The sequence below is a fragment of the Cheilinus undulatus genome, linkage group 11 (assembly GCF_018320785.1).
Source record: "Cheilinus undulatus linkage group 11, ASM1832078v1, whole genome shotgun sequence".
NCBI classification, from domain to species: domain Eukaryota; kingdom Metazoa; phylum Chordata; class Actinopteri; order Labriformes; family Labridae; genus Cheilinus; species Cheilinus undulatus.
The window spans coordinates 28565004-28579972 of record NC_054875.1 but is presented as its reverse complement, the minus strand read 5'-3'; the positions used below and the strand labels follow the sequence as shown (position 1 = coordinate 28579972).

At 37.8% G+C, this 14969-nt stretch overlaps 1 protein-coding gene across 1 annotated transcript; it reads right to left on the bottom strand.

Moving 5' to 3' along the window:
* Positions 1-153: 153 nt before the first annotated feature.
* samhd1 (SAM domain and HD domain 1) lies at positions 154-14063 on the bottom strand. The gene is made up of 16 exons (XM_041799162.1): positions 13746-14063; positions 13539-13605; positions 12967-13039; positions 12415-12575; positions 9705-9820; positions 9475-9545; positions 8413-8571; positions 7749-7849; positions 7519-7627; positions 7328-7419; positions 7110-7225; positions 3350-3489; positions 2807-2902; positions 2618-2722; positions 2367-2504; positions 154-1147 (listed from the first exon to the last, which is right to left on the bottom strand). Exons 1-16 carry the CDS (start codon positions 13924-13926, stop codon positions 995-997), a joined length of 1878 nt encoding a protein of 625 aa, XP_041655096.1. The 5' UTR covers positions 13927-14063; the 3' UTR covers positions 154-994.
* Between the last annotated feature and the right edge of the window lie 906 nt (positions 14064-14969).

The following is a 14969-nucleotide window of genomic DNA, read 5'->3' as shown; positions in this document are numbered from 1 at the left end:
AACAACTCAGATGTTCAAACTCACCTGTGCTCTGAAGGTACAAGAGTCAACAAACATTTCACAGAACATTTTTCCCTGTGTGTGAAGTGTGAAAGACATCCTTAAGTGTTCAATAACCTTCAATACACTACAGAAGGAGGATATAACTAAGAGACAGAGTTTTTATTTTTAATCCTTTAAATAGTTGTACTTTTTACAGGATTTCCACAAACACTTTGGTAGGATTCTCTCTACATTCTTCAAAAACATAGATATTTTTTCCACACAAAGCAAAACAAAACAGTGATGAAAGAGGCAGGTTTGAAGAGGCAGTTGTCAGCTTTTGGTGAGAGTAAACACTGTAAACAGTATCCATAACAGTCTGTAAATGCTGCCCATATCACAATACTTAAGCTGCTTACAGTAAGAACATTAAATAAAGAGAAATAAATAAATCTAAACCTAAGATCAAATCAAACTCTGTAAAATTCAAATAGCAAAAATAAATGCTTGTTTCAAATCCAGAAAATGTTTGTTGATATGAAGTAACTTTTGACTGCAGATACAATGTTCTTTTAAAAATCAAAATAAAATGCCTAAGCTGCATAAATACACTGCCCTGAAATATATTGTGCCTAGTTTTAGAGTACATTCCAGCTGTCCATGATAAATTGTATGAGGTGGAAATACATGATCATTTAGAGGCAAACAGTTTATAAAAGTGATGTGAACAAAGCAGCTCCAAATAAAAGACTCAAATAAAAACCTGATTAAAATTTTCAAAATAAAATTAAATTATGGGGATACTATTGGAGAGGGATACACGACAAAAAACCTGAGTAGAAGCCCTGGATAAACATTTATGATTCCCCTTTACAGAACGTTTGAAAGCACTTTTTTTTGGTGTACAAAACTTTCAACACATGCACCTCGTACAAAAATATAGTTGCCCATTGCCCTTTCTAATCATACCATCCACCAAATGTGTAACAGAGAGGTATTTCTGCTCCTCCTTTCACTTGAAAAGCTGAGTTTTGACACTCTTTTGTCTGTTTACTGAGGCAGTGTTTACTGCACTGGAACTGCAACCTTCTCCATCCTCCCCTTTGTTGTTGTTGGCCCAGCTCGTTTTCAGAGGAGTCAGCTCAGGAGCTATTATGTCACTGTCCTGTGTAAGAATTCAAGCAACAAACACGGAAGTTAACTAGAGCAGTGCAGAGTGTACATAGCATGCAAAGAAAAACCATCAGAAGTGCCGCGTGGCTCTACTTGGCAGACACACACAGATCTGATCATAAAACCGAGATAATTTATTTTTGCTTCACATTTGGCATTTTTTCTTCAAGTGGTCTCATTAGGTTCAGTATAATATGGCAGGGTTTGATACATGAAACACTGATGAAGCATGATCTTGTCTGTGTTATTACATCGCTTTAAAAATGATTACTAGTAATCAAAACAGCACACATCATTGTATTTAACATAGAGGTTGGGTGGGTCTTTTCTCCAAGTGACACAAGATTCTCAATGGCATGATATTATTTATAAAGCCTTTTTAGTGACATCAGTGTATTCTCCTGTTGTGTGTGTGTGTAGCTCCACTGGTCCAGGTCAGCTTTTTGTGAACCTTTTCTGACTGTTAATGATGGAAACGCAAAAAAATGCATGCCATGCTGTACTAAACTGATCTGGACCACTCAGTGGAAACGACCAGATATATACACCTGGTATCCCAAAAGAATTTTTGTTGGTTTCCCAACTTTGACAATGGAAACACTAATAACTGTCTGTTGTCCCAAACTGAACCAGACTGCTGAAGTACAGGGGCCTGCCACAAGGGGGCGGAACAATCTTAGTGGAGGTTGTACTTATTCAAATTTCCAGAGCCAATTTAATACTGGTTTAATAGTTTTAAAGGTTAAATGATCTGAAGCGTATTAATTAAGCAGACATGTGAACAATGCCCTTTACAGAGAATAACTGACTATTTGCATCTAAGCAAACTTTGCCTTTTTTGATCTCTCTCTGTTTATTTGAGATGTTTTTGACTCTTTCAACAATAAGCAAAAAATTTAGATTAATTACAGCAATACTTTAAGTGAAAAGCTCCCTCTATATGTTGCTCTTTTTACATTTTGTCCAGATATAAAAGCAAATGCCTGTAATTCTCACTTTATCTTACAATTACAAAGTCAGTGTTATGATTTATTTCCTCTCTGTTCCAAAAAAATCCCCACAGTTTTGAATAGAGGTTAACTAACCCTGGCATTTTTTCATTTAACATTTATTAATACAGGCCATTTTATTTAGACACAGGGACTAACAATGATAGTAGACATTGTGCACATGATTTTACCATTCTTTATGCTGTACCAGACAAATGTTACCTGAGGTTTTGAGAAGCTCATGTCCATGCACCACTTAACAAACTGCTTCCTAGCTGCCTCCAGACTTCTGTCATCTGTCTTCTTGCAGTAGACCCGTATCAGCTGCTCAGCAAACTGCTCAGGAAGAAGTTTAGACACCTGAAAAGAGAGAAGGCAACATAGTTTAATTTGTCTGAGACAGAAGCTGTATATGAAAAGCTCATGCACAGTGACCAAGCTTTAGATTCTGCTGATCTTGCTGCAGCTCTGACCTGATTCTTGCGAATCTGGAAAGCTTTGGTAGGGTCTTCCTTGCAATAAAATCGCACATTGTTGATGGGGTTCTTTTCCTTCATGCCATAGTCCAAGAAAATGACCTGAAAGAGAAGAGGGAGCACATTCAGTGCAGAAAGTCAAAAGAGATTGAGGCATTTTTTTTTTTAAATGGAATAAAAACTCACTCTGACTACAAAGTCCTCTGGCTGCAGACGGACATCCTGAGAGCTGTTTTGAGGGATGGCCTTAGCCAAAGCTATTTCCCAGCTGTGAATCGTCTCCTTATGGATGAAGAACATCAATAAGTGGAAGAGTTAGAAAAGATCTCATGTGAGCAGGGACATAAAGACCCGATCATTTAATTTTGTCTCACTGCTATTCTATCCTCATAAAACATGTATTAAATTATAATAAAAAAACATTATACATTTTACATTGTGAACCTAAAATCTGAGCATGCAGGTATTTTAAAAAGATACACACCTATATTAAACTGCAATCCTAATATTTTCACCTAAAATGTTGCCCTTGCAACCTTTTGAACCTTAAAACATAAAAATGAAGCTGAGAGGATGTGGCATGGCTATCAACAACAGGGGCAAACAGTCCCAGTAAAAAAAAAATAAAATAAAAAAAAAAAAAGCATGAGAGGAGTTTTCATCTGGGAAGCTTATTGTGACAAGCACTTTTGTTTAACAGAACAGCTATAAAAACCCCCAAATACAGACCTGATCGACACTTAAGGGTTTTTCTGCCTGAGTTTGGCCCAGACACTTGTAGAGACGTCGACACACAATGTTGCGTAGAATCTCCCTTGCCTCAGCAAGATTATCTGAGAAGGAGTTGAGTATTTGTTCAAACACACAATCTGCAAATCAAATAGAGAGGGGTAGAGCAAGTCAGAGAAAGCAAACAGAAAACAGTCTGATAATCCCTCTCTTTGTTTGCATTATTTACTCCAAATATTTGGCGTTACGAACCGTTTGAAGAGAATGTGCATTGGTGAAAATTTCAGGTAAAAAATAATAATAACAAAAAATAATGTTTTCTGTAAAAAACAAAAATCCCACAAAAACAAAAATGTTGGCTTAAATTTTTTAAAGAAAAAACACTTATGAAGTCTTACTTTAGGATACATTTTCTCTACTGTCACAAATCCAACTGGTTTTGAAGCATGCTCTCGATTGAGTTGTTCATTATGCTTTCTTTGTATAGTTAGGACTAAAAACAAATTTTTTTTACCAAAAAGTAAAAACAAAACTCTGCGATGCCGCAACTTTTTAGGTTTGCTCTTAACTCCTAACCCTACCATGAAAAGGACAGGGCCTCTTTTGCTGATCCTTGTATGTTTTTGGTTTATTTTGTATCTATACCATTAAAAAACAAATCATTTGACTGTATATTCCCTTATCCCTCTTGAACTTCAATAATACATTAGGGATTTTGCACCAGAATCAGTATTTGAACAGGCTTTGAAAAGGTCTTTGTCGCCTATGTTTGTAAATGGGATGGGCAAAGCATATTAAACATTTGTCGGTATAATGAAGTGAGTTTCATTTCTACTTCCAATCCTTGTTAAGTCTGCATAAATAAGACATTTCTATGATGTACTGCAGTGTATTGCTGCATTAATGCATGAACAGAACAGTGATAAAGGGGATTTTGTATCTATCTGCTTGTCTTCATCGATGAAAAAGTAGCCATGTACATGTAAAACAAGGCATATTTTGACCTTAAGTGAGATCTGCAGCATCCCCCGGCACCAACCTTTTGACCTTTTTGCCTACTTCCTCTGGAAACAAAACTGCTCTTAATGTGAGAATCTTCACCCCTATAATCTAACACTTACACTTAGCTATAGAGTTACATATGAAAATAATAAGGAAAGCTAAAATCTTGTTATTGCAGGTTATAAAGCTGAGGACTGTTAAATTCTTTAGAAGAAGACATCTGTGGCCCCCAGAAGGAGACGCAGCAGAGCATCTGTTTTCCCTTAGCTCAACTACTCCCCAGTCATAAAACTGACTAGCGATGCAAACTTTTTGTGGAGATTTCACAATTTTGCCATTAAAGGACCCTCAAGTCAATAAATGGACTACTCAAATTTGTCTTACTGAACTGAACCTTTTGTGTTTGCAGTGGCTAACACGGTTATGTCTTCTCCTCCTCTCTCCTATTTACAAACCTCCATTCCAAAAATTTTTTCCAAAATTACCTGGTCTGACGAGATTTCAAATCATTTGGGAAATAATGACTGTCAAGTCCACCTGGCTAAAGAGGAAAAGGCCACCCAGACTGTCATAAAAACAAAATTTTAAGCGAGCATCTCTGATTATGTGATGGTGTTTTAGTATCCATGCCATGGGTAACTTACCATCTATGAAGGCGCTATTACAGTGTTAATTTGTCGACTAAAACAAGTACTAAAAACTTTCACTGATTAACTTTATTCCAAGAGAAAAAACAGTCACTAACATGATTTGACACCAGATTTAGGAGAGAATATAAATGTTTTTACTAAAAGCAAAAACTAAAATGTAAGGACCTTTAATTGACTCAATCTGGACTAAAATGTTTTTGAGTTTTCATTGACTAAATCTAGACTAATACTGTAAAGGGTAGAATACTCCTTTAATCAAAAATACTGATTTAGATGAGTTTAGTTCACACTACCTAACTAGTTCAGATTATTTATATTCAAGTCTATTTATACAATCATGTTCTATTATAATTAAGGCACCCCTCTTTCTTAATAAGCTCCATCTTAACAATCAATAACATCTAAGTGATTAAAGCATTAATGAATCAGTAGTTATAATCTAGTCCTAAAATACATTGTTATGAAATGCTGTTATTATATTGAGTATATTTTGTTAAACATACAAAACTTATTTAGTTAAGATTTTTACTTATACTGGCATTTTTTACCTAATTTTTCTGCTTCTACTTCAGTTGGGGGCACATATATTACAGGGTTAAAACACACATGAACTGCAAAAAGTGTACAGTAATCAGAGATAAAAACTTAACTTTATCACTGTTCTACTCATTTATCTATACCAATTCAAATTCAGAATTTTCACTGAAAGATTTTCATTTTTTGCTGTTGATAAATATCAGTTACTAGTTTCATGAGCAACCAACAATCACTATTAGTATTGTTTTAAAAAATGCAGTTAATCTAAAGAATAAAACCAAGAATAGAATAAAAAATAGCTGCCAAATTAACACTGTATTATTAACACTGAGAGGTACACACAATTTTTATGTCTTTTTCAAACATGCCCTTGCTTATTTCAGTAAGACGGTGCCAAGACTGCATGAGTTACAACAGCAAGGCTTCACAGTAAAAGAGTGCAGGTTCTAGACTGTCCCACATGCAGTCTGGACTGGACCTGTCTCCCACTGAAAACATAAGATGCATTATGAGCACAAAATGAAACAATAGAAACTGCACTGCTGAGCTACTAAAGATCTACATGAAACCATAATGGTTACTGAGCTCTGACTCCCTGATATCTTTTGTTCTTATTGTTTTTGGTCATTTTTATTTTAAAAGTACTTAAAGCACTGTTTACAACAGACTGAAATATAAAGAGCTGCATCAGTAAAATCAAACTATTTTTCATCCTCTTTAAGGACATCCATATTTTAAACACTCAAAATAAATGTTTAAGTCAATAAAATGTTGTAATTTAAAGAAATAGATTATTGCATCGTTTTGTGGTCTTTTTTCTCAGATGAGCTTTAACAGTGTTGGACATGACGCACAGATGTGTAAATGTGTGTGCGTTGGTGAGTGAGTGTGTGTCTCTGTCTGCTGTGATACAACAAACAGGGCACGTTTAACTGAAGCTCTAACTTCGCTTTTTGGAGCTAACAGTGGACTCTATGGTGCTCAAACAGAGTTAGTTTAGCTAAGTTTACCGCTGCAGTATGCAAACCCGTTGCGCTACACGTTAAGCTTCTGACTGATGATACGCACAGCCAAAAGCTGATGGATGTGTGACTGACAGATGGTGAGACGAGAAGGAGACATGACAAAGCCGTGACTCAAAGTTACAAAGTCACAAATGGCACTATGAGTGAGTCTGGGCGCATACACGAACTAAATAAATGCTGTATTCTCCTCATGGGGACTGCACAGGCTTTCACCAGCAGCATTTCATCAATTCAGACCGTTATGATGATGCATAGGCGGATCATGTGGGGCCCAAGTTTCTTCATTTGCTCTCTCACCAACAGTTTTATAGTGTCCAGGGCATGTTTGTGATCTTTAATAGGTTCCAGTTTGGTATTGTTTTCTGTAAGGAGAGCTGCTGTTCCAAGTGTCTGCACAATATTGATCTTGCGAGATTGATTTTTCCGTGACGAGAAACCTCATGGCGTTTTGATCTCGCGAGATCTCGTGGCACCAGGTCTTGTCACACCCCTAATAGTTTATTATTATTAAACAGAGAAAACTTTACAGTGATGGTGTCCACAGACCTGTCAGCTTTGAGTAGGCCTCCATGTCGTCTATGGCTTCTGACAGAGTGAACATCTTCCCTTCTTTGCCTCTCAGCTGGATGTGCTTGTCTGCTTTCAAAAAGGCCTCTGTGATCCTGACACAGGACAACAAAAACATGATCATTACAAATGTTTTCTTGCCATAGAATATCATGAAGCAAAGTCAAAAAGCGACATCATAGCAATTAGCTACTCACATAGTCTCTATGATGTGGCCCACTTTGTGCTGGTAGGCTCTTCTATGGAGAGAGTTCCTAGTGTGGAACATGTCATACAAATTGCCTACCTCCTGTTTAAAGAAAATACCTGGATGTTAGTCATCACTGACTGCCTAAATGGATTGTGCTTTTTCAGTTTATATTCTTAAAAGAATCAATAACGTTAGCACCTTGTCTCGGGTGCAGATGTGCCTCCGTCCGTCCACCTCGCACACTCGGGCAAACTTCATGAAGCGGCGATGGTCAAAGTTGTTCTGGATTCCCAGATGGTGGCAGTCCCTGAGGAGACAGACCAAAGAAACACAAAAAGGGATCTTTAAACTAAGAGGAAAAATAGAAGATTTAACCATATGACTTTAAGTTTTTGATCAAAAAAAGCAGCGGGTCAACACTACAATACCTGGCAAAGTAGTCCCACTTGTCCACGTCAATGCCAGTCTGTTTGTTGGCCACAATTTCATAGAGGAAGGACTTGTCTTCTGGACGCCCTTTATACGGCCACTGATGACACAAAAGTTAATCAGGATCAGTTTTGTAAGGAATTATGAATTTCTGTATCCCTAAATGTCTGGATCTTTGTTTTGGCCTAGGAGATGCTTCAGCCCCGTCACCCAGCAAGTTAAGAGCCCAACAAGGACTTCTACAGTCTCTGCAAGGATCACGGCACCATCAGCAAAGTCCAGACCAGTGACCTGGACATCACCAAGTGACACTCCACAGAGTCATTTGATGACGTCACACTTGGTCAGTTTGCCTCCCGAGAATTTAAGAACTCTTTTTAAAACATTTATGGCCTTTCATTAAAAAAATGTTGACTTTTAGGGATATGTGGCAACCATGTTTCTTATTGTAAGACATACCACAGACATACTAGAGTTATGGTTTAGGTCTGATCAAAAATACTGAACCAGTTTTGAAAACCTCAACATCATCCTACATAAAAATCAATTCTCTAGTCTGTCCTAAAAACTGGGGCAATTTTTCCATGTAAGAAATCTCTACAAGTACAAATTAATCCTGCAAAAAGCAGGACACAATAGGACTAGTTTCACACAGGCAGATACCTTCTTGCCTTCAGCTGTATCAGTGTCCAGTGGTCCAGCTATTTGTTCCTTTATAAAATCCAGGTCCTCAGGTAGCACCAGGCCGTGCTGCTCCATCACTGGCATCAGGTTGTTGTCACTCACCAGGTAGTCAAACATGGCCAGAGAGGCAGTCTCGTGCTGGGACAGAAACCGAGTTCACAAATGTGGGCATGATATTCATGTTTAAACAAGATAACCCAGTGACTCAAACAGAAAGAGTTTATCACAGCTCAAACATGATAGGATACAAATGTGACAACTTGTCTTATCTCTGATGACTTCCAGATGGCAGGTCTGGAGTCGTAAATTGCATAAAGACCATGTTCGCTGTTCTTATCAGTCATGTGACATCAGTGCTATGCACAGCAGTCTTGTTTTACAGCCATTACAGCTGCCTGGAATCAGCTTTTTTTTAAGAACAGAGAGCAGGGGGGGAAACTTTATAACTGCACTGAATTGGAGAGGGATTTGGAGTAGGTAAAGCTCAGCTAGTTTAAATACTCCATCACTTATTTAAGAATTAACTTGTTAAATAATTAGTGTCTAATTAGTACAGTTTCTCAGAAAAATAAATCTGTACAAAAGATATTCAAAGACAGTTCAAGACCTTTTACAGCTACTTATAAAATCATTCAACTTTTCATTTCATAACTGCAATCTGCATCCAGGCTATTTATTTGCATCTCATTGATTGCTGGATAGCTTTTCAGTGACCCACTGAAACAGTCTGAAACCTTTAGGATAACATAACACGCCAAGTCAAAGGAAATAACAAAAGCAGAAGATGAGAGGAGACCGCTTTTGACCCACTAAGATTAAGTAGCTAATCTGCCTTTGCAGAGAGAACAGAAAGTAATGCAAGAATCAGCAATAACCTTCTGGAGTATTTGTTTCAATTTCTGTTTTATTTGTTCATATCGATGCTGTATTTAAATGCTGGCTCACTAGCTCACCCTCATGCTTTTCACTAATACTCTAAAGGTCCTGGCTTTGCATTTTTAAGGACCTGTAGAGGGGCATCCTGAACCCATCATTACTTACCTTCCAGGTTATTTCAGGCCGTGCCTTGGGGATGAACATCCCATCAAACATGTGGGAAAATGGCCCGTGCCCTGTGGAAGAGGGATTTACAGGAAAAAAAGTGACTCATTTGTCGTGGGTGTTCTTTGCTATCAAGAAAACAAAACTTAATGATTTAGTTTCATTTTGATTTTCACTTTTACCAACACCCAGTAATAATGAAAGTTAAACCAGTTTGGCGTATTACTCACCCAGGTCATGACAGAGCCCAGCGATCTGCACGCAAAGGATGTCTCTGCGAGAGATGAGGAGCTCAGGCTGCCTCTCATTCAGAGCTTGAACAAGCCGCCCAGCTAAGTAGCCCACCCTGTACCAGCACACAACAAAACCAATTACACAATAATGAATAAAATAATGCACATCATGAAAAGATAATACTGTCCTAAACTAAGATTTGTCTTGTATGTTCTTGCCCCCTCTGTGTTAAATTATAGTTGCATGGTGGTCAACAGTAGAAAACCTTTATAAGTAAGCCCTGATTCATGATCACTTGGGAGAAAGAAAGAATTAATAATTGTTCCCAACATTTGTGCCAAGTTTAAAGTAGTTTCCCTTTGTTTAAATGCTGTTTAAAGAAAATGTGACAGTGTTACATGGGTTAAAACCAGTTTTACTTTAACATGATTCTAATGCAAATATTTACTGGAAAGGCTCCAGTGAAAATAAAACAGATTATGTAGTTGGCAAAAGCACCTTGCATTTAACAGACATCTACAGTGGACTACTGTTAGGATCTTTTTAGTTACTTTTTAAGAATAAAACAGCCCGAACACTGCCTACTTTGGTCAAGAGTAGTTATTATGGGTCAGTCTGGCCTTTCTGGTGTCACCGAAACCACATACAGAGCTGGATGTTCTTTCTTTCTTTCTTTCTTTGAAACAAAAACAAAAGATTTGCTGTGATATTCTGCTTCAGAGAAAAGGTGTTATTGAAACTGGTATCAGAACAACTTTAAATGCAAATCAGTGCCTGTCCTCAGTAATAATGGTTGATTGGTTAATACAGGGATACCATTTTTGGTGTACCATCAGAGGCCCGCTCCGACTGATGTGAGTGTAAAGCTCAGTTCAGACTAAAGATTTAGTTCCTTAAATCCCCAACAGCTGGTTTTAGGACAGTGCACACATAAAAATAGGGCATAGAGAATGGAAATCTTGTTTTGATAGGCTACAAATGACAAAAAATATTTTTTTTCAAAGAATATTTCCTTCAATAAAATTATGCTAATATTTTTTTAAAGGTTGGATCTATCTTTTTTCAAATGCACTTTTCATACACAAATATCAGCCTGATAAACACCTGTTCCCTCTATCAGCTGTGCATATAAGCTATAATAGTAGCTTATACATAGGATATTAAAAGTTGTAGTTGCTAAATTTGTTAGTGGATAAAATATTGTTTTCAGCAGATGTCTTAGGTAACACAACACTGGGCTAGCAAAGCATTTTTGTTTATATGTACTGTGAAATGGCCATGAAATGCTGCAATGGTGTTGACAAGAACCATGCATGGCAGCATCTTACAGCCTACTGTTACATATTATCATGAGGATACAGATACAGAAAAAAGTAAATGGGCAGTGGTGTCCTTGTTGTAGGGATAGAGTGGAGTGGAATAACTTATAAAGTAAATCACTTAAAAATTGAGGGACAGTGAGAGTTGATGCAATGGAAACAACCCATTGCTTCCCCCAGTTGCAGTGATGTAAACTGGTTAGCTTTCAGAATACTGCCCAGCAGCCCATCACTTCAAGTTTAAACTCAAATCATTGTGAATCTTTGGGCTTAACAGCAAAGTTTGCTTATTAGTAGGGAGGTTTAGCCCAAAAAATAGGCCTCCGAATTCAAGTCATGATGCAAAGGTCCCCTTTGGCATGGAAGTACCTTAGGGTCATACAAATAAATTTATCCAAAGACACAAGTGAGATCACACTTTGTATCGGAAATAGGCGTGTTTTTTTAAAAATGGCCGCTAATTCGCCGAAAATACTCTAGAGCCCCGGATTGTTTCTCAGTTTGAATGATGATGAAGAAGGATCTAATGTTTTTTCAGTCTGTAGGGCAGACTGACATAGGAAGTATAAACTTCAGTCACAGCATTCCATTATAGCTAATCTGAAATAAGAAATAAAGCTGCTTTAACATCATGAGATAGATAAGATGAGCATTAACAAGCATTCACAAAAGTAAAAATCTGTCAAATAATGAAGCCAACTAACTAGCTAGCAACATGTAGGCTATGTGTTTGCTTCAATAATAACGAAGCTAACGAGTTACTAGCTAGTTATAATGAAGCTTACTGGTTACTAGCTAGCTAGTTATTAATTTTTATAATGTTAAAACATTTTTCTATTCAAAGAGAAAGTCATACAAACCTTAAAGTGTTAACCTGTCACCTCTGACAACAACAGCTGTCACAGCCCCTGGTGCAGATGGGATGTGTTGTCGAGGGAACTGATTTGCATAGGCTCCTGACTGGTCAAATATCATGCTGCTTTGGACAAATGTAATGTACAGAAGTAGCTGCACTGCTCAAATACAAAATTTTAAAGGTTTTGAAGGAAAAAATCTGTAAAGTCACTCTGATGACACAATTTTTATGTGAAATGTGCATATTTAACCCCCCAATTCTCATGGTAAGGGGAATACTGTTGTTTTTTAAACTTGAAACATATTTTATTGGATTCCTTGACCCCAAAAATGTACACTTTGACACCAAATTTGTCATTATAGCTATAACAGAAGCAAAGATATGGGCCTCTTAAGTATGGTCTTAAGTATGATCCTAAGGTACTTCCATGCCAAAGGGGACCTTTGCATCATGACTTGAAGTCAAAAGTCGCTAAACCTCCTTACTATATGATTTTTCAAGAAATACCACAGTCAGAAGACTGATACATACCCGATTGAATGCTCAAAGCGGTTGTGAGACGCCCCAGGAAAGACAAGGTAAGTCCCTCCCAGCTGCTTAAGGTTTCGTAGTCTCTGGAACTGAGGTGTGTCGATGATTTTGACGAGAAGAGGGTGTAATGCCACATGACCATGAATGGGATCATTAAACACCTGGAGGAAGACGCAACAGTAAACAACAGAAAAACCCCAAAGATAATTAGTGTTCTAAGCCAACTGAAATGGTAAAATAGGTGTTTTATTAGTCTGTGCTCTGTCTGATGGAAAAAGAATCACAAAACTTAAAGCACTTTTGTAAAGCTTAAGTTCACCATCAGGAATCCAGGAACTAGTTCCCTTGAGTCTACCTCTCACTATTCCCTTTAAACATTTTTTTCAGCTTCTACCCTTTATTTAGCTGATCTTATGAGAATAAAATGAACAAGCATCTTTTTTCCTTTTATCTCTATGTCCTTGCTATTCATCCAACAAGCTCCTCTTTTAGCACTGTTATGTCTTTCTTATCTTAAAAACCTTGAGAGTTTGACTTAAAGACACAAGATACCTTGTTTGGTTCTGCCACTATCTGCCACAGCTTCCTGAGGCTGTGTAAGATCTGCAGCCGGTCACCGAGGCACCTTGAAATAAGATTGAAACCATGACAGTCATTGTATGAAACATTAAAATACCACAGTATGGACAGCCAGTTGGTATTTCTTTGACCCTTTATGTAGATACTCCAGTCACATTTCCTTCAATAGAGTAACCAGCCGGTAAGTCCGAATGGTATAGCTTCAGGACTCAACACCTTTATAATAAGAAATAAGCAACCCGAATTTCAGAAAAAAATTCTAACAATGCAGGCTGGATCTTAGTGGGAACAAAACATGACTGAACACAGAGACAGGACATAAAAGCATGATTATAAAGCAGCCCTTAGTGGGCATGAATCATCATGGGAAAACCAGTATTGTGACCCAAAGGTAAGGAAACTCTTCCCCTCCTGATATACATCAGTGACCCTCTGAAAACAGATCTAGGAAGCACTTTCGGCCACGACCCATCAGCTGAGAACCACTGTGCTAGGCAATATCTAAGTGCCATTAAAATCAGACTGACAACAGAGGTAACACTTACTCAATACCGATCTTCTCCAGAGCACTTTCGGTGAGGTATCTCAGGCCGACTCCGGTGATTTTCTGAGCTGAATATTAGAGACAGCATTACATATCACGTTCTCTGCTCACAACGCAATAATATGCGGCAGTTTTAGTTATCAGTCTGTTTTAAGACAGTCAATCGCATAAAAAAATATCTGTTAGAGTGATCATACAGTAAACCAACCTCTAAATTTATCCTCCCATTCTCTGAGACCTTCTCTTCTCAGGTATCGACACGTTTCCTCGACACCCCATTGCGTGTAGTCCGAGTCCTGCAGCCGGACCGCTGACACTTTCTTCTCCGGCGTTTTGAAGCTGTCATCGGGGCTTAAGACAGCCTCCAACGGTCTTTTGCGGTTCTCCATGTTGATTTTACAAACAGACGATAATTTGATTTAATCCTAAAAGAAAAGACCCCCAAACTAGAGCTGCCAATGCTGCCCACGTCGTTTGTAACAGCTGATTGTCTGGTTTCGCACAGAATGCACTAGAGTAGCGAATAGCCCGGGTTTTGTTGCTGCAAGGAGAGCGTCAAGTTAAAATGTAAGGCCAACACAACATCCGGTCAATACCTTCAAAATAAAGGTCAATTTAGTTTTAATTATCGCGCTGAGTGTAAAACGAGGCCTTTCACAAAACAAAATAAATAAATCACACTCAAGAGAAGAGTTAATCTATGAAGCCACAACCAGGGTGAAAGTTACTAATAACATTTACTAGAATTACTGTAATTAAGTTTTAGAGGGTACTTGTACTTTTCACTTTTACTTCAGCACTAGGGTAACTATACTTTATTTAAGTACAATACCCTTGACTTTTTTCCACCTTTTGACTACAAGGTTGCACATTTAGAGAACATAATTCCACAGCACATCCCAAAAAAGCTGTTGTACACAGCCAAAACTGGAGTGTTGATAACTCAAGATTATATAATGGTGAGTTGATTTTAACTCCCAAAGTGTAATTTCAACTCAGTTCATTGGCCAAGTTTTGATCCTAAATTCACATCAATGAATTCATGATTTCAGCACATTCACCCATAAAGTTTGTTAACAAACGACAGTTTAGTTAAAACATATTCATTTGAGAACGGGGACACATATATATATATATAGAGAGAGAGAGAGAGAGAGAGAGAGATAGCTGCTGTAAATTGAAGTAATAAAGGATTAGCTTTGTATGGTTTTATTTCACAGGCAAAACACCCTGCTTCCGGTATCATACAGATCGCAAATTTAACTTGACGAAGGTCACCACCCTCTTACTTCACTGCTAAAGGTGGAGCCAAACCTAGTGGGACAAATGAGCGTCGACGCCAAAAACCCGGAAACATTTACGTAATGCCGGGCGTTTTGAAAACTGCTTCTTTGTGTCTGCGTTTTGTATGTATAGTTGGCTGGTCAAAATC

What these genes read in the sequence shown, in the direction of transcription:
- samhd1 (XM_041799162.1), bottom strand. Translation starts at nt 13,926, where the DNA reads ATGGAGAACCGCAAAAGACCGTTGGAGGCTGTCTTAAGCCCCGATGAC. An exon ending in TGGGCTCTGTCATGACCTGG is followed by an intron (nt 9,546 to 9,704) that starts GTGAGTAATACG and finishes CCTCTTCCACAG; the next exon opens with GGCACGGGCCATTTTCCCAC. An exon ending in TGAGCTTCTCAAAACCTCAG is followed by an intron (nt 1,148 to 2,366) that starts GTAACATTTGTC and finishes ATTCTTACACAG; the next exon opens with GACAGTGACATAATAGCTCC.